At 42.6% G+C, this 20,377-nt stretch overlaps 1 protein-coding gene across 2 annotated transcripts in view; it reads left to right on the top strand.

The window, feature by feature from the left end:
• The window catches only part of DUSP22 (dual specificity phosphatase 22), a 62,870-nt gene extending 43,842 nt beyond the window's left edge, over positions 1–19,028 (top strand). For both annotated transcript variants that reach the window (XM_034762227.1, XM_034762228.1), the window contains exons 5-7: positions 9,554–9,628; positions 11,503–11,674; positions 15,694–19,028. In XM_034762227.1, coding sequence (XP_034618118.1) covers positions 9,554–9,628; positions 11,503–11,674; positions 15,694–15,879 — 433 coding nt within the window. In that variant the 3' untranslated portion in view covers positions 15,880–19,028. The remainder of the gene's footprint in view (positions 1–9,553; positions 9,629–11,502; positions 11,675–15,693) is intronic.
• The last annotated feature ends 1,349 nt before the right edge of the window (positions 19,029–20,377 follow it).

Raw genomic sequence — 20,377 nt, 5'->3', positions numbered from 1 at the left:
GGGCTCCATGCGCTGTCCTCGCCTGCAGGCACCTCACCCCGCAGCTCCCATTGGCTGGGAATGGGGAACCGCGGCCAATGGGAGCTTTGGGGGTGTACCTGCAGGTGATGACAGTGCACGGTGGAGCTGCCTGCCCCCCTCCCCCCCAGTAACCACTGCTGGACATGCTGGCCACTTCCGGGAGCGGCACGAGGCCAGGGCAGGCAGGGAGCCTGCCTTAGCCCTTCTGCACGCAGCTGCCACCCTGGAGCTGCTTGAGGTAAGCGGCGCCGGGCTGGAGCCTGCACCCGGAACCCCTCCTGCACCCCAATCCACAACCCTGAGCCTCCTAACCCCCTGCCTTGAGCCTCTGCCACACCACTCCCACACTGCACACTCCCTGCCCTTAGCCCCCTCCTGCACTCCGCACCCCCTGCCCTGAGCCCCACACCACTCCTGCACCCTAACCCCTTGCCCTGAGCCCGTTCCTGCACACCACACCCCCTCCAGCCCCCCAACCTCCTGTCCCAGCCCTACATTCATGGCCCTGCATACAATTTCCCCACCCAGATGTGGCTTTCGGGCTAAAAAGTTTGCCTACCCCTGCCCTACCATGATGTCACCCCTTTTTTTTCTGTCTTTTATCGTTAACCAAAGACTTTCAGCTGGTCTGCCTCTCGCCTCCTTCTGGACCTCAGAACAAGTGTATATATTCTTGATGTATAATGTCAGTTAAATCATAATATAGCTTATTTACTAATCCTTCCATTCTTCCTGTTCATTCCCCTTACTCCTTGCATTTGTGTACAGACATCTAATGTGCTGAGCAGATTCCCCCACTGATTTCCTTCTTGCTGCTTCTTTGACCCTATTGTAGTTTTCCATCCCGCCCCCTCCCCGACATCTAGCCCTCTATTAAGGTTGCCTTTTTTGCTTTTGTGTGCTTTTGTCTCCTCTGAAACTAGTTTAAAGTCCTCCTCACTAGGTTGGTGAGTCAGCGCATGACAGCAATACTCTTCCATTCTTGGTCCAGTTGCCTTGTCTCTTCCGTCCAGGAACCACATCCCATAGTCAAGGAAGCTGAAGCCCTCCTATCAACACCATGTGCGCAGCGATGCCTTTATCTCCAAGTTGCTTGTATCTCGGCCTGAGCCCCTAACCTCAGCTGAGAGGATGGACGAATACACAACCTAAGTGCTCGACTCCTTCACCCTCACTCCCAGAGTCCCGTAGTCACTGCTGTTCTGCTCAGGGTCATACCTGGCAGTATCATGAGTGCCACATGTGGATGAGCAGCATTGCGTAGTGATTGGAAGGATGTGTGAGCTTCTGCAACTGCAGCCCACTTCCTGGGACATCAGGTTAGCAGATAGTTGCTCCATCCCCCTTAGAAGGGAGTCCCTGACCTACACTTCCTCATCTTGGGTGTGGTGCCTGTGAGCTTCCGAGCCTTCGGGACTCTCCTCAGTCACTGGAGTCTGATCCTCGCCTCTTGTTGCCAATATAGCATATTTGTTCTTGACCACAGGCTGGAGCACTGCCTACTACCTGAAGTGGCCAGCAGCCAGTCTCCTCCCCGTAGAGCAGCTGGTTCTCCTTCCTCCTCTGGTACTGCTGTAATGTGTGGTTGGCTCTCATCCTCCATCCCAGATGTTTCATGTGCATCCTGTTGATGAAGTCCTTGGGCTCCTGGATGCTACACAGATGAGCCACTTCCTCCTGCAGCAATCTTATCGGCTTTCTGAGGGATACACACCTCTTACGCTGGATGGTTCCCCCTGCCTGGCTTTCATTGGTGGGGACATGCAGGCTGTATTCACAGCAAGTCTAGACCAGGGTGTGGGTGAAAAGCTCCAGGGTTAGGATGCCTGTCTGTTGAAAGCCCCCACAAGCGCAGGCAGAGGAAGAGCTAATAGCGTTGTTGGTGACACAGTTTTCCTCCCATTGTGGATTCTTATTTCTAGAGTACCTGCAAGTTAAGGGGGTAGGAGAGAAGAGTGCCGTTTCAGCTATTTTCTCCAATACTTTCTTCCTCATTGTTTCTCCTGAACTAATCCCTGTGCATTACAGAGGAGTGAGTTACATAGAGTGTCTTGTATGATTCTGAATGAACTACTCCATGAATTAGTCATTTAGTTGACCCTCAAGCAGGCTGGGTGTCTAGCAAGATACTAAATCCCCAAACGATATATTGGTGTGCAATTCAACCGGTTTCCATTGGGTCAGTAAAATCCCTCCCATTCTTGTTAATCTGGTAGATTTTGCAGAAGTATTGTCTCTGCATTCTCACTGTTCTGATCTGGGGGATTGTACCAAGGCCTTGTCTAACTCTCAAGCTCACACCAATGTAACTAAGCCAATGCAAACTCATGCATGGTCAATTTTTTTATTTTTGTTCTTATTTTGGTTTGATTTAACCATGTACTTAAGTGATTTAAGATAAGCCAAAATAAACCTGGTTTAAACCTGAATAGGTGTCCACGTGGCCTTTTGCACTAGTTAACTACATCGGTTTAAAATCACACTGTAAGGTAAACCAGTACAAGTCCATGTGTAGACAAGACAGTAATTCTCTGGTATTGAAGTCCGTTACATGCTTCTGCCCGATGGTCTCTTGGAATGCTAAGTTTGCTCGCTGCCTCAACAGCTGCTCTCTTGAGTGGAAAGGGAAGCTCCCTTTCTCTGGCATTCCTGATTTTTGAATGGGCTAGGCTGAGGCTTCTCTTTCTTTTTGTGGGCTAATATTTATCCAGAGAGGGGCAACATCTTGAATATACAATAAATGTTTCATGGGTATTCGGTGATCCTGTTTTCAGCTTCATATTTACCAATAGGTCTGCAACTGCTTGTCCTTGCAGGATCTGTCCCATATGCATACACTATTGCCGATAATATTTCAGTGCTCTCCTTCAAGTGATTGTGCATATATATGTTCCACTGTAGGTGTATGTGCACCCAATGCACTCAAATCGTAGACTGTTATCAGCAGGCATGCTGGCTCGCTCTCCTTGGGTGCCGAGCCAAGGGGATAAAGTGGCATAGTGGCCACCTCCCTCTCAATTCCTCCTTGCCACCCGTGACGAGAGTTGGAGATCCCTCTTGCTCTTGAACTTTGGTTAGCCAGCTTTTGAAAAGCAAAAACTCTTGTGCACAGTTAGTTAGCAATAAGCACAAAAGTTGCCCAGTCTGCTTGGGCAAGGGACATGTGAGGGACAAATATCCTATTTCTTGATAAGAATGAAGAAACAAAGGGATTTTCCCCTTAGAGTGCATCTCCTTAAAAAAGGCATGTGGCCCTCGTCCGAGCCCAACACTGACCTCAAGAGGATGGAGATTTTGTCCATGAGGTTGCCCCTCCAGCTGCCTCAGCCTTTAAGCCAAAATCTGGTGAGAAGCTTCACTCATTATCTTCTCCTTCTGCCTCCTTGAAGCACTCAAAACCATCTTTGTCTTCAGAGGCTGACAAACCTCCAAGGTACCACTTTTTGCCTCACAAAAAAGTGCTCAATAAAAGTCCTCTGGTGCTGAGTCAAGGTCTGGTCACAAGCACCAACACTCACTCACCAGCACCCATCCAAAGGGACACCATTGGCGCCAGCTCTAACAGAGTCAGTGAGACCAGTGTCTTCACTTCTACTAAAGAGGGCTTTGACCCTGGCTCATCACGTCCGGCACCTCCAGTGATAGTGGCTGATAACTCATTTCTGCTAACCGTACCATTGATGCTTCCGGCTTTTTTCGTGGCAGAATATCTTTTGTCTCCCGCTCCTGGACTCTCCCTTTTGTGTCATCCAGTTCCAAACGTAATGGCCTCCACTACATCACTAGCACCAATTATCACCATGGCACCGGCAGTTCCATCTGCTTCATTGATCCAGTCTGTGTCAACTCCATCAGCACCGTCAGTGTCACCTTCTCACCTGTCTGCCTCATCTGCTTCCACCAGCACCATCAGATACATCAGTGTTGGTACCATTGGGGTAGCATGTGTGTTGCAGGTGTCAAGACCTCCATGGATGCCTAATGGGACCGCTCCACCATTCACTGAGGAAAGTTGTATTTCCCTCTCTTTAGACTCTGACCATGATAGACCCATATCTCCATCAAGGTCTTTCAGGTCACCATACAGATCAAGTTCTAGGAATACCCAGAGCAAGGAACAATATTATAAAGATGCTTATGGTGGTGGGTACCATGTCAGAGGGGTGACTGCTCTACTTGGCCTTATGGGACCTCTTGGATTGGTCCAAGAGAATTTATGCCCCCTGTCAGCTACTCAGTCCCAGAGAAAGTCAACTTCTCCAGTACCTATAGCAACCAGAGAAGAGCCTCCTCCTAATCTACAACCTTCCTCTTCCTCTCTGGGTTCCAAAAAGGAGGGAACTAGAGAGAGGAACTCCTGAATATTTTCCCCACATATTTCTTCCTCTTCCCCAGAGGAGTCCATCGCCCCAGAGTAAACATCACCACCTCTTGAGGACTTTAAAGGTTTTCAAGACCCCATTAGGAGGGTGTCTACATCTGAACAAACTCCCATTCTGGGAAAGGTTGCCCATCCCATTAATTAAGCCTTGCTTGAACTTGCAAAGATCCTTTGGCAGACACTGGTCTCTATTCCACCCACTGCCAAATGAATGGACAGATGGTATCAGGTTCCCCAGCAAGAATTTGTGTATTTCTTCACTTACCCCATCCCAGACTCATTAGTGGTGACAGAAACAAAAGAACATTTGAGGCAGTCTCGCCCTCAGGCTACCCATGAAGGATAGGGAGTGTAAGAGACTGGACCTATATAGCAAAAAGGCTTGTATTACCACGAACCTTCAGATAAGGGTATCAAATTACCTGGCATTTTTGTCCAAATGCACCTTTATAAACTGCTCAGAAATTTCAATTTTATGTATGTATTTATTTATTTATGGACAAACTGCCTGAAGAATATAGGGATCACTTTTTGGTCATTGTCTTCAAGGTCATCTCACTGCTTGAATGTCTGTCCAAGCAGCTATTGGTGTATCCGATCCTGCATCATGTTTGATGAGTACAGCCATCTCAATGAGACACTCTTTTTGGTTGCAGGTCTCTGGCATTCCTAAACAATTAAAAATGCGATAGAAGATCCTACCATTTGAAGGTGCTAAACTGTTTTCTCAGAAAACTGATGACGCCATGCACATGTTGAAAGATTCTTATCCATCGCTTTGTTTGCTGGGTGTTTACACCCCAATAACTAAAAGAGGAAGCAGTTTGAGGCCCAAAACACAGTACAGAGCTTACTACCAGCAGAGATCTCAGGATGCCTCTAGAAGGAGATCTAAGCCGCTTAGATGTCCCCCATTGGCATCACAGACCCTTCTCACCAGACTTTTTGTACACTTTGAAGCAGTCGTTTTGATATCTCAATTGATGACTGCGTGCTGACCATGTTTCATCTACTACATCCAGACCCTCCATTTTGGAAATGCTGTCTCTCTTTTATAGTGCATGGACGGAGATTACGTTGGACAAATAGGTGCTCAGCACAGTAAGAGAAGGATACATTATCCAGTTCATGTCCTTTCCTTTCCTCAACCTGCCTTCCTTGTCTCTTTTCAGGGACCCATCTTATGAGGTTGTTTTACATCAAGAAGTACAGTTTCTGTTGGAATTGGGGGCAAGAGAGGAAGTTCCTTATCAACACAGAGGGAAAGATTTCTATTTCTGCTACTTTCTGATTCCTAAAAAGAGAGGTGGCCTTTGGCCCATTCTGGATTTAAGAAAGCCAAACCATCTTATCAAAAAGACAGTCAACTTGACATCTATTACCAATCTCAGAGAGGGATATGCTGCCCTTGACCTGCAGGATGCGTATTTTCACATGGCAATATATCTTGGCCACATAAAGTATCTTTGATTCAAACAACATGCACTGCCCATACACTGTGCTGCCCACCAGCCTATCCTTGGCCTAAGGGTATTTATCAAGTGTATGATGGTAGCAGTAGCTCACCTGCACCATTTAGGAGTTAAAATATTTCCCTACCTGGACAGTAGGCCTGGTCAGAAAAGGTCAGGATCTCACAATCAAAAAAGCATTCTTGTCATCAGACATCTGTTCTTTGGTCTAGATTGAAAACTGAATGTAGAGGAATCAACATTACAAGCAGTGCAGCAAGTAAATTTCATAGGGGTAGATCTCGATGCCACAATTCCCATTGCTTACCTCCCGACAAACAAGTTCCAGTCCATGGTCTTTGTCCGAGAGCCTCCATTCCAACCTGAGGACCACAGTGAATTCATGTCTAGAGTTGTTGGGTCACATGGCCTTGTGTACGTAAGTGAACTCAGCATGCCAGACTTTACCTCAGATGTCTGTAGACCTGGCTTCGCTCAGCATATCATCCAGCAAACATTTGCTGGATATGCTGCTTTGTGTATCTGCCCAAGAGCTTCAGCCCCGTTAACACTTCAGAATGTAGGCAGAGGGGTTCCATTCCTTCCACCAGAACCAACTATGATTTTTGTAATAGATGCGTCCACCAGGGATTGAGGGGCCTATCTGAGTCAACTTCAGGCTCAAGCACTTTGGACATCTAAGGAACTTTCATTCCATAAAAATATGCTGGAACTTTGAGCTGTTCTTTGGGATGCAAGGTGTTCATCACCATCAGGTGGTTCAAGATCTTACCAACAACATCACTGCTGTGTTTTATCTGAACAAGCAGGGAGATGAAAGGTTGTCTCAGCTATGCCAGGAAGCAATCCACTTGTGAAACTTCTGTATAAAGACCAATATCTCACTAAATGTCTTTCACCTCTCAGGAGTGAGGAACGCTATATTGCAGATTCCATCAGCAGATACCTCATAGATCATCACGAGTGGTCAATAAAGAGGCCATTCTGCAGCAGAACTTCCATTAGTGGGGTTATCCAATAATAGACCTCTTTGTAACCAACCTGAACAATAACTGCAGGAGGTTCTGTTCTAGGGCAGGTCACAGCCCAGGTTCTATTATTAATGTCTTTATTTTTTCCCTGTTTGGGACATCTGGTGCCGTGTTTCCTCCAGTCTCTCTGATTCCAAGGATGATAAGGAAACTAAGAGATAAAGAACCTTAAACCTCCTAGCGCTTGCCTGACCAAGGCAGTACTAGCACATGGACCTACAGCAACTCTCCATCTGGCCACCCATACCTCTATCTCTGCTTGAGAATTTCTTGTCTCAAAACCAAAGCAAGTCACTGCACCCTAACCTACAATATCTTCACCTAACAGTATGATGATCTCTGGTTGATCAATGAGGAGAAAGTCTGCTCCTGAGAAGTCCAAGCTGTTCTGGTGAACAGCAAAAAGGATTCCACAAGAGCCATGTATGAAGCAAAATGGAAAAGGTTTTCAGTCTGGGCGGAATCGCATCAGTTATCTCCTGATAACACAGAGATTAGACATATTTATGCCAGACTACGTTACTTCATCTGAAATCCTTTGGTCTCTCAGCTCTCCATTGAGCAGCAATTTCTGCAGCACGCCCACGAGTGGACAGGTTTTCAATCCCCGGTACCCATATTTTTAAGGGTTCTTATCCACATATACCCTCCAGAGTCTGAACCAGTACCTTCATGGGACCTGAATTTTAATATTGTCCCATTTGGTGAGACCCCTCTTTGGACCTTTGGCAGCAATGTCCTTGCTTCTGCGGTCAGTGAAAATGATGGGATGATTGGGAGGGCTCTGACATTTTACTTGCACCTCACAAAGTCTTTCAGATCCTCTCCTAGACTGTTTGTTGCCTACGCTGACAGGGTTAAAGGGCAACCTGTTACAGTTGAGCATATTTCACATTGAATTTCAGATTGTACTGAGCTTTGTTATGATCTGGCAAATGTCTCTCTGCAAAGGAGCCCACTCCATGAGGGTTCCTTCCATTTTGTCAGCCTTCTTAAGTAACGTTCCTATAGCAGCCATTTGCAAAGCAGCAATGTGGTCATCTGTACATACCTTCTCCAGATACTGTTACTCAAGGTTCATTAGAGGACACCAACTTCAGCCAGTTGGTGTTGCGGTCTCTCTTCAAGTCATCTGATATCCACCAGCTGCAAGGAAACTGCGGGTGAATCAGCTACAGTGGAATGTGTGTGCACAATCGCCCCACGGAGTCAAAAATGATTACTTATCTGTACAGTAACTGTTGTTGTTTGAGATGTGCTGCGAGATTCTGCGACTCTCCCACCTTCCCCGCTACTTTGAGTTTAGCTTACCAGCAGTGCAAAGAAAGGGAGAAGGAGATGGCGATCACACCCCTTTATACCCTTGGTTTGGTGCATGAGGATAGCAAGGGCGCATGTGCTGCCTGCTGGTATGGCTGGTAAAAGTCTCTGGCTGGAGTGTATTGGGTGCACATCCACCTACAGTGGAATGTACATCTTGAAGAACAACAGTGACTGTACAGGTAAGTATCGGAGGGGTAGCTGTGTTAGTCTGGATCTGTAAAAAGCAACAAAGAGTCCTGTGGCACCTTATAGACTAACAGACGTATTGGAGCATAAGCTTTCGTGGGTGAATACCGCTTCATCAGATACACCAGTAAGTAACTGTTTTTTGTTATGAAACATTTATATTGCAGTAGCACCTAATGGCCACAATGAGGTTGGGCCACATTATGCTAGGTGCAGTACAAGCATATAAAAATGACCACCTACACTAAAGAACTTCCAGTCTAAAAGATGAGACCTAATGAGTGGATGAGCCAAATGAGTAGGCTGAGACTGAAGGCCTGAAAGACTGGGAAACAAATTGTAATAGGATGTGTGCAAGTTCTTGGTGGTGGTGGGGCTACACTGTGGAGGGCTTTGAAAGTAAGGAGAAGAAGTTTGTGTTTCATGCAGTGGAAGAGAGGGAACCAATGGAGAGAGTCTTGAGTCAATTGCTATAGGTGGAGTAATGAGCCACGAATGATGATCTTAGCAGCATTTTGGAAGGATTTGAGTTGGGGGGAGGATGGAGTTTGGAGTTGTCAAAGCCAGAGAAGAAGAGACTACAGTAGTCAAAGTGCGAAGTGATCAAAGGCTGAACAAGACTTTTGGCAGTGTGATCAGAGAGAAAAGGTGGATCTTGGAGATATTGTGCAGGAAGAAGTGGCAAGATTTAGACATGGCCTGGACGAGCTCGGGTCGTTGTGATGTCTGCTGTGACAGAGAAAGAGGAGGGAAGGGAGGTCTTTACGGAAAAAATCAGGAGCTCTGTTTTGGCCATGCTAAGTTTCAGTTGATGGCAGGCCTCCACAAGGAAATGTCAGAAAGACAAACGAACATAGTTGCATGCTGGGAGGAAGGGAGGGAGATTTGTCAGTCATCAGCAGAAAGTATTTGTCAACGGTGACTATAAGAGTGGTGCCTGAGATACTAAAGTTTCCATTCATATTTAAAATAAGGAATAATGAAGGCAACTGCGTAGTATCTGTTGGTTGCTTTTTAATGTACTGTATTCTGCAAACCATATTAAGTGGCTTTTAAAATATTTTTCTCACTTTTTTTCTCTTAGTCATGATTTTACTAAAGCCCAGTGCTTTGTATTTCCCTCTTGCTTCTGTTTTCAGGACAAGACATTTCAAAGAGAGCATCAAGTTTATCCATGAGTGCCGGCTTAGAGGTGAGGGCTGTCTTGTTCACTGGTACGTATGTCAATTGTTTAAGAATATTCTTAATTTCCCCCCTCTATTTTGTTGTCAGTGATAAATTAGCGTTGCCCACCCTTCTCTTTCTTTTTTAATAATAATACTTTTGTACTTAGATAGCACCTCACATCTGAGGATCCCCCATCAAAATTAAAAATGCTCGTTAAGCATGGCTCCACTGTGGATATTGAGGCACAGAGAGGTTAAGTGGCTGCCGGAGCGCGCGATGTGTCAGTGGCAGAGCCAGGAGTGAAATCCAGATCTGCTGACTCCAGTCCCCCACTCGGACCTTGGAACTATCTGTTCCCTGTGTTATATTTTACCAATAGTGTTGCATCATCTATTTTTCTGATTAATGCTAGTCACCGTTTTCTTCTCTCACAGACAGTTCCTGTAATCCTAATAATTTTATCAGTTCCTGTTGCAACTATTTTTGCTGCTTTAGGGCTGCTGGAAATTTTCCTCTCAACAGAAACTGATATTTTAAGCTTCACTGAAGCATTCAAATATCACAGCTGTTTCAAGCAGATTACTGATTAGAGAGGGAGTCCTGAGACATTAACTGCCTTCAAAGAGTTGGAACAGAGAAAAGGAAAGCCCATCGTGGTTTTTCTTACTGTCATTGCTTGTGGTCCTTGTGCATTGCTGCAATGTCTAACCAGCATTTCAGAACCGATATCTAGAGTCAGGTCTAGTAGTTTGAGCACTGGACTTGGAGGTAGGAACTCCAGCATTCTAATCCTGTTCTGCCATTGGCTCATTGTGTAGCTTTGAACAAGTCGATTAAACTCTCTGCACCTCACTCTCTTCATATTTAAAATGGGGATATTGACCTACTTCATGAGGGTGTTCTGAGACAGTTCGCTGATATTGTGCTTTATCATTTATATTCTTTGAAAGTGTTAAGTGCTAAGAGAGCAAATCTACAACTGTCACTCAAATGTATTTTTTATCTATAGTAATAACACCACTTTTCATTCAGAGCTGTCAAACCACTTGACAATGGTAGGTTCTGTCATTCTCCCAGTGTCACAGATGGTGAAACTGAGGCACTGAGAAATAGTCTCATGGCATGTCCTTGGCAGACCCAGAAACAGAACTGAGAACTGAGTCCTGTGCTCTAATTGTTCAACTCAGTCTGAAGGTTTAATGAATTTAAACCCAATCTCATTAAAATTAGAGCTCTATTTGTGCTGGAAAAGGCTGCCTTCTTATTTCATGACCCTATTCTGTATGGGGGGGGTGTTTTATTTTTATGTCTGGATAACTAATATCTAGTTTAAGAAAAACAACAATACAAAATTGTTCTCATGCTTTCTCATGGAGGTTTTGTATTTGTTCTTTGTTTAAAAAAACTCTCATCTGAACTGAATTTCAGTACAGCTCCTCTCTTGGGGTGCCCATACTGCATGCAGGTTTCAGAGTAGCAGCCGTGTTAGTCTGTATCCGCAAAAAGAACAGGAGTACTAGTGGCACCTTTAGAGACTAACAAATTTATTTGAGCATAAGCTTTCGTGGGCTACAGCCCACTTCATCGGATGCATAGAATGGAACATATAGTGGGGAGATATATATACACATACAGAGAACATTAAAAGGTGGGAGGCTAATTAATTAAGAGAAAAAACTTTTGAAGTGATAATCAAGATTCACTCCTCTACATTTTAAGGTCCGGTACATAGACAACATAAAGATATCTCAAAAGGAACAGCTGCCACAATGTGCTCATTACTTTAAACTCCTTAATTTAGGTAGTATATATTACTCTGTAAAGTGCTGTGTAAATTTATGATGCTATATGAGATAATGAGCGTATTTATTGTAAGACTTCATATTTTGTATCTATTTATTCTGTCTCATTTCTGCTGCAGTCTTGCTGGAGTCTCCAGGAGCGTAACTTTGGTAGTCGCTTACATCATGACAATCACAGACTTTGGCTGGGAAGATGCATTGTCTATTGTACGAGCATCGAGATCTTGTGCCAATCCTAACATGGGCTTCCAGAGGCAGCTACAGGAGTTTGAAAAACATGATGTTGACCATGTAAGTGATTTTTGTTGACCAATTTGGTTTCTTAAGGTATAAAGTTTTGGACTGTATCATAACTTTAGAAGGTTAAAGATTAGAAGATAAATGGCCCAGAATGCGGCAATAATACAAATGTACAAGTGATGCTCATGTAAAAATTGTTTTTTCACATCTACCTAGATGTTAAAGCAAGAAAAAATAGTTTTTCAAATTAACAATGTTGTAAACAAAACCTGAGATCTGAAAGTCAAGCTGGGTTCTTGTCCTGGCTTATGCATCATCACCAGTAGTAAACGTTTTGTATAATCGGAACTTAACTAACAACTGTGAGGATGATGCATGAACCAGAATGGAATCCAGCTCCTTCTCCTTGAGCTGGGTTGGTTCTGCAGGGCTAACGGGAGTTTAGAAAAATAGTAATAACCTGTTTTTGTCAATAACCTAAACAAATACAGCTGAACACACACCTGGAACAGGTCTGTTGAGTAAGGAGGTACTGTTTTTACATAATTGCTTTTCTGACCAGAACTCCATTTTACATTGCTCAGCACATTTCTGTCCTCTATACTTTCTCAAGACGGTCTTTTAAAAGAAAGTAAATAAGGTGAGGAGGTTGGCTTCATTTTTCTTCCAGGATTTCTTGCAGCAGAGAGCTGAGAAATTACTGTGGCATTTCAGGAATGCAGTTTTCAACTGTAAATATTTGTTTTTTGAAAATATTTAACTGAATATTTCCTGGGTCATTCAGAACTGATATTAATGGGTTAGTAACTGACTTTTTAAGATACAATATAAAGGGACTTTCCAGACTGGTCTCCTTTCTCCCTTATATGAAGGTTTACAGTCATTTCAGATCTAATTGGACTGAGCTAATAACCCTAATTGTCATTGTATATGCAAATAACCTTGAAAAGAGTAACGTCTTTTTTTTTTCATGTCACAATGGAAGGATGCAGCAGTTTCTTCACTGAAAGGACGGCACTAGGCTACAAAAAAAAAAAATGCTCACCTGTGGACATAAGTTGTAGCAAGCTATTGTATCTCTCAATCACAACTTTTGGGACCAGATCCTCTGCAGGTGTGAATCCGTGTACTTCTATTGATTTCAATGAGGATCTGGGCCTGAGTTTTTAATTACAGCACCACTTGTCCCTGGTAGCTCTGTACAAAGTATATTGGGGTTTCAGGACATTTGATCCATTAGATTTGATCTTTTAGGCATTGAAGATCATAACATGTTGTGTATCATTGATAAATTTCCCTTAGATGTGCGTTTAGGGCAGGAATGGTGTCCCTAGCCTCTATTTGCCAGAAGCTGGAAATGAGCGACAGGGGATGGATCACTTGATGATTACCTGTTCTGTTCATTCCCTCTGGGGCACCTGGCACTGGCCACTGTTGGAAGACAGGATACTGGGCTAGATGGACCTTTGGTCTGACCCAGTAGGGCCATTCTTATGTTAAGGTCTCATCTTTGCTATGGCCTCAATATAAATATATTTTGCTTATTCTGTATGTGTTTGATCCTGCAAGAGGCTGAGCACTATGGTCCTGATCCAGCAAAACACTTAAGCACGTGCTCAACTTTTAAGAATGTGAGCAATCCCATTAATACCTTTACGACTCTTTGCGTACTTGTGAGTCTGTGTTTAAGTACTTTGCTGGGTCAGAGCGCAATTGCCGAGTTCCTTACAGGATCGATCCCCATATAGTTACTAACTGAATGGATACCTCCACTCTAATATATTTCATACTCTTCCTAAACGTGCCAAACATTACACAGTTGATTAAGGAAGAGTCATGTGACCTAAAATAGTTTTGCATTCATAGCTAATCAGTGATAGCAGGGCTTGGAGAGGGAAGGTGCTGCCTACCAGCCTTGCTTTGCTCAGTTGATTGACAGTAGTGGAGAATATAGAATAAGCAAGAATAAAGAGCAGGAGCCACTTATTTTTTGAAGCCCCCAACCCCCGCAAACAGCTGAGCAGAGTAAGAGCAATTGTAATTGCTTCTGCATTGAGGCTTCACTGCCGGGTTAGGTAAGTGGGAGACGAGTCAAGGCAGGAAGAAGGAGAGGCAGGTTAAAGAATTTGCACACATTTGTAATGTGCTTATTTGATACAGCAAGAGATTATAGGCCAGGTCATCAGCTGGTGTAAATCGACATACCTCCATTGAAGTCATTGGAGCAATGCTGACTTGTACCCGCTGAGGAACTGGCCTTATGTAAAATGTTGAATGCTTAAAACACCTGGTTTAGCTCCCAATCCCACAAAGACTTATGCTCATACTTAACTTGACACACGTGAGTAGCCCCATCAACATCAAACTAAGCACATGCATAAATCTTTGCAGGATCAGGGTCTGAGGCTGTAGTTGTATCACACATTGTATCTGAGACAGCAATGGAATCTTTTTTTCTTTTTTGGGGGGGGCAGGTTTTCCTTCCCTTCTCCCTGCATCCAGCTAAATCATTTTAAAAGCACAGTAATGCACTTCCAGGTATGTATTAAACAGCCTATATACTACACCCCCCAGCATTGGTATGTTGAAACATTCCTTATGGTTCCTAACATTCTAACTTTTCATCATAGTTTTTTTTTGACTGCTGCTGCACATTGAGCAGATGTTTTCAGAGAACTATCCACACAAACTCCAAACTCTTTCTTGAGTGGAATCAGCTAGATTAGACTCCATAATTTTGTAGGTATAGTTGTGATTGTTTTCCAATGTGAATGATTTTTTATTTATCAACATTGAATTTCATTTGCCATTTTGTTGCCCAGTCAACCAGTTTAGTGAGATCTCTCGGTAACTCTTCGCAGTCAGCTTTGGACGGAACTATCTTGAGTAATTTTGTATCATCTGCAAACTTTGCCACCTCACTGTTTGCCCTTTTTTTTCCAGATCATTTATGAATATGTTGAACAGCATTGATCCCAGTACAGATTCTTGGGGAATGCTGCTATTTGCCTCTCTCCACTGCGAAAACTGACCGCTTATTCCTACCCTTTGTTTCTTATCTTTTAACCAGTTACTGATCCATTATAGCACCTTCTTTCTTATCGCATGACTGCTTACTATGTTTAAGAGCCTTTGGTGTTGGATCTTGTCAAAGGTTTTCTGAAAGTCCAAATACACTATATTAACTGGTTCATCCTTGTCCGCATGTTTATTGACAGCCTCAAAGAATTCTTAGATTGGTGAGGCATGATTTCCCTTTTCAAAAACCATGTTAACTCTTCCCCAACATACTGTGTTCATGTTTGTGTCTGATAATCCTGTTCTTTACTATAGTTTCAAGCAATTTGTCTGGTAATTAAATTAGGCTTACTGGCCTGTAATTGCCAGGATCGTCTCCTGGAGCCTTTCTTGAAAATCAGCATTACATTAGCTATCCTCCAGTCATCTGGCACAGAGGCTGATTTAAGCAATAGATTACATAGGCCAGTTAGTAGTTCTGCAATTTCATATCTGAGTTCCTTCAGAACTCTTGGGTGAATACTATCAGTTTAATTCGTTCATTTATTGCAAAACCTCCTCTGTTGATGCTTCAGTCTGGAAAAGGACACCATGAATGTGAATAGTTCCATAATTTACCTTTGTGCCAGGTGACATTTAAATTGGTAAAAATGGCCATTACTCTGCCAGTTGTTCCGCCCAAAGTGTGATTGTATTTGTGAACAAGCACGTGCTGTGGGAGTACCTGATTCCAAATTTAGAGCCCAATGCAGCAAAGCACTTATGTATGTGTGTAACTTTTTAAGCATATGAGTGGTCCCATTGACTTGTTTAAGTGCTTTGCTGTTTCAAAGCCATAAAATGCAGTATTTGGGGCACTCTTCTTTAGACAATCAGGGTTAGAATGTAAAAGGTTTAAATGATGTGATTTGGAAATTATTTTGACTCCTTTAATGTTCTTGAAAAGATGTTGATATTTACTATTAAAGATACCGTGGTGTAAGAGGAGTATTACTTCTGCATCTGGTTTGTGTTAATAATTAGCATATCTACTATATGTTTAACTTCTCCAGTTCAGGCAGTGGCTGAAGGAAGAATATGGAGAAAATTCTTTGCAGGATGAGCAAGAAGCCAAAGTTCTTCTGAGTAAATATAAAGAGCAGGCAATGATGCAACCAGGTGCCGGAGGAAGACAGTGGAATAATAACTTTTCCTCACTGCCTTCCCTGTCATACAACAACTACACAACAGAGACCTAATCGCTCCAGGCTGGATTCACTTTCTTTTTTCCTTTGACCTGTTTAAAAACAGATGTCACCAGTGTCCCCTCCACTCTCTACGGAAGTCATGCGAGCTGTACCCTTGTGGAAAACTTAATGAAAATACTATACCGTGTGTGTGTGTGTGTGTGTGTGTGTGTGTGTGTGTTTGACACAATTTTACAGTTTTATGTAACACCACTCTCTGTAAGCTTCTCTGCTGAGAGGCACCCCTTATGTCAGATTCTCACTGCCCTCAAACTCCACCCCCTTTATAATGTGTCTCTCTCTAAAACACACTCATGTGCGCATGATAACTTTGTCTCCAAAGAATGAGCTTCCAAAGTGTGTGAACACTTTTGTATTTTTTGCTGCGGGTTGCTGTTTGTGCTGCAGGTTGCTGTTTGACCTTAGCTACCTCAAAAATGCTGTTCTTGTCACTAAGGTTGTAAATGCAACTTTGAAAATTGCCTCGATTTTACACTTGATGAATGCAAAGTGTGTGTGTCATAAAAAAAATTATTTGAGAGGTTTCTGGCTTTCATTTAAATTATTCATAGTTGTCACTAGTTTTAATTAAAAATTAAGATTAAGTAGGAAGATTCAAGATGTGTGAATTCCATCTATTTTGCCAATTTAAAACCAGTGGTCAAATTTGTCAGAGTGCACATGTAAGCAAAATTTTAAACCAGAGTAAAAAAAAAAACTAGAGGCCAAATTCTGGTTATCCTGATGTAAATCTGGAATAGCTCAGTTGACTTAGTTGGAGTTATTCTGGATTTACAACAATGTAACTCCAAACAAGTTAATGAAGTTGTTCCAGATTTACACTGGTGTTATGATGAGGAGAATTGGATACAATATCCTTACTTTTAGTCTTTGATTCAGAGCAAGCAGAGGTATTGCTTAAAGATTCCAGAACAGAGAAGGATGCTCTCCCAACCTGCAAGGACATTTCAAGAGAATCAAGCCATTTTAAATAAATATACAGCATATGCTGAATGTCCCAGTCATCCACAATAAGAGAGACATTCAGCACATTGTATTTAACCAGAATTTTTTTTATTTCATGTCCTATGATATGCTAACTTACAAACATTTAACGTGGTACCCTTTGATGCTTGCTGCCAATGTCTTCACACAATAATGAGCTCTGGGATGGACTGTAGGGGTATTTTTGACATCTTATCCATTTTAATGGAATGGAAAGTATGGATATTAAAAATCCATTAACGCATAAATTAGGATTTACATTACTACTGTATTCCATCTCCATTCTGCACCAGAATTCTATGTTGTGGGCCTCATCGCACCACACAGTGCTAGTATATTACATATGGTCAGAACAAATTGTGACTGTGTTGGTGGTAAGTGTTGGGATATTGTAGGACTTGAAAAAGTCTTGCCTTTTGTTTCCAACCTCATAGCTTGCTGAATCCCGTGTGGGCGTGTTACTTAATCTTTGCAGACCACCGTCATTAATAGATAACACTTGGCTAGCAGGGCAAACAGGTGACTGTATGAATTTCAATAGGAGACCGGTTTAGTGATTGCCCAAGACAATACTACTTCTATGCATTAGACCGATGGAAGCTTCCATTCACGGTCACTAGTTTTTGTAGACTGGAGACTTTGTAAAAGAGTCTTACACACAAGATTAAGAATGATTATCTCCTTGTTCAAATCTGTGTAATCACAATAAGATATGTATGGCATTTTTGGCACTTGCACCAAAAAAAGACAGATGTCAAAAGTATTCCAAGAATTTACAGCAGGGGTGTGTGTGTGTGTGTACACAACATACACACGCACACAGAGTATATACCAATGTTAACTGCATTTGACACATGTTCCAGAATGTATTGTTGCACTTCTCTTTTTCCACAGCAACACTGTAGGTGCTGATAAATTTAAAATGACTTTATACTGAGAACAATTGGAGACATCTGTTAATGTTTTGTGTTCAGGCTTGTTCTTTGCTTTTTTGTTTTAATTGGCTGGTTGACTGCCAAAGTGTCAACCTCTGAAACAACATCATTCGATGCCTGCATAGTTGACATGTCTCAATAGCCATAAAGCCCACACACTTGTGAAGCTGCAACTGGAAAGAAGACTCAAGAGTAAAGTAAGAAGATCCATAGATGGGAATTGGAGTGTTATGTTTCCAGCACACACCGACTCTTCTTCCTCTTTAATGGACCAGAGGAAGGTATCTGGCTGGGATAGAGTAGATCCTCATCTCCCTGATCTTCAATGGTTGTGTATCACCCTCCTAAACCCAGGCCACAATTGCACCATCTTCTCCTTCAAGAGAGTAGAAAAGAATTAAGTGGGTGAGAGGGCAACAGGAGCATAGGGAAGCCTGGGCTGTCCTGTCCCTGTGGGGAGTGGGACTGTAGGATCTCCTGCATTAGTAAGTTATCAAGGCACAGAAGGGATGGCAATCACAGCTAAACCTTGCTCCATTCCTTTAAGAAAGGAGCGAAACAGACATTGTCCAGAAACATGGCACAGTCTCTTCTCTTACCAGCCTTCCAGTGACAGTAAAGGGCTACTTGACTGTGTGGATATATGATTATCCACCAGAGGACAGTCAACATTCAGGTGTTTGACTGTAGCAGTATAGACTGTGTTCAGTTTTTCCACATACTTTCAGTATTGCCTTTCTGTATTTCTAAGCCTCTGCTTTATTTTGCCTTCCACTATCAAATGCATGAAACTTATTGAGCATCCTGATTTACACTGATAACTTACTATTTTGTAAACTTAATTTTTTTTTGTGACTGCAAGCAAACATTTTAGCATGATTCTACAGATAACTTCATCAGTATTTATTACCCTGATTTTAACCTGGAAACAGTTGTTACTTCGATTTTTTTTTTTTTGAGTGATTGGAAAAATATTATGGCAAATTCTATCTTTTTAAAAAAATAGCATTGATTGTTTATAATGGTCACTGTATATAACTAAGTCAGTGAAAGATTAGAGTAAATACTTCAGTCAGTTAGGAACTGTAAGCCCAGTGAGCTTGGTTCTCTGTCTTCCTTTTGACATCATAATGAAGCCTCCTCTTTGGTTGCTTTTCTCTATGGTTTGTATTTAATAAGTTCTACAATTTTCTATAAATAAAAGTAAATGTTAATAGCCTATCTATTTGTGTATTTTCTTGAAAGACCTAAATTAATATTCTCTGCTGGATCCCTGGTCCTTGGCTAGCATCCCTACTGTTTGCAAAGAGAGCCTATCACGAACTGATTCACTCTGGTGTTCAGGTGAAGTTGCTCTTTCCATCACAGAGATCTCTGCAGCCCAGGAAGGCTCCTGAATCCTTCCATGGGTTCATTGATCTCTGCCAAGTGAGTCAAGAAGTGCCACCTGGGGGGGAGGAGGGGGCAGGGGAGGAAAGGGAGTAATAGCAAATGTTTTTTTTACTCTGAACAATGGAAGCCTTGCTACACTTGGTTACTGTAGTGCCAGTGTCTGCAGTACCCAGGTCGTAGTAGTCTGAATTCTTGTCAGAGTTCAGCCAATTAAAGACCAGTGTGAAAACTGACGTGAAACTGAAAATCAGAAATCATATTAATAATGTATACATTTAAATAGTTCCTGTGCTCTGCTTAGTGCATTACCATGTTCCCCCTCCATATAAGTTATCATTGCAGTAGCAGACGAGAACTGTTGCACGTAGTTCCCTAGGCAGCTGATGTCTAGAACAAGACATGCAGTGACTTGTTGTCATTTTGCCCTTTGGAATATATTCTTTTCCTGGTATGCCATTGGTTTAGATGTTAATACAACTATTTTACAATGTGTTGCAGTGTGGCGCTCATGGTATTTATTGCTTGTACTATCATAGCGCCTAGGAGCTCACTGTGCTAGTTATAACCCACATCACCATAGTGTGGTTCTTTGTTCACCCTCTAGTGGCTGGTCCATCTAAGAGGCTGATGAGTCATACCCTTATGGGACAGTCATCGCAAAGTGTATTCCGTTTACAATATATGAAATGTGTTAAACAATTAAACTTTCCAGAACTGCCCAATTAACTCAGATAGTGTCATAAAAACTAAGATATTATTGCCTCATAACTGGTCAGCAGTCTTTGGGAAACCAAAACTATTGACCAGTTTATTCATTGCCTAAGACACGGTTTATGGTTTAAACCAAAAGAACCTCGGGCCAGATCTACACTACAAAGTTTGGTTGGGTGTGAAAAAAACCCACACCCCTTAACCGGCACAGTTGTGTTGCCAAAACTTCCAGTGTAGATGCAGCTATGCTGATGTAAGAGTTGCATTTGTAGTATAGACAAGATGTTGGTCCCAGAGAATTTTGAGGCTCTGAAACATTTAATGCAAAGTATTTGATATATTTAAATTATTTGCAGATATCGGGTCTGACCCAGAGCCCGTTGCTGGGACTGCTCACGTGGTAAAAGTAACGTTCATGTGTTTAAGTTCTTTGCTGAAATGTGCCAGAGCCCAAGTCAACTGGGTAG

The sequence above is a fragment of the Trachemys scripta genome, chromosome 2 (assembly GCF_013100865.1).
Source record: "Trachemys scripta elegans isolate TJP31775 chromosome 2, CAS_Tse_1.0, whole genome shotgun sequence".
NCBI lineage: Eukaryota > Metazoa > Chordata > Testudines > Emydidae > Trachemys > Trachemys scripta.
The sequence above is the reverse complement of the archived record's forward strand: the minus strand, read 5'-3'. Positions and strand labels throughout refer to the sequence as shown.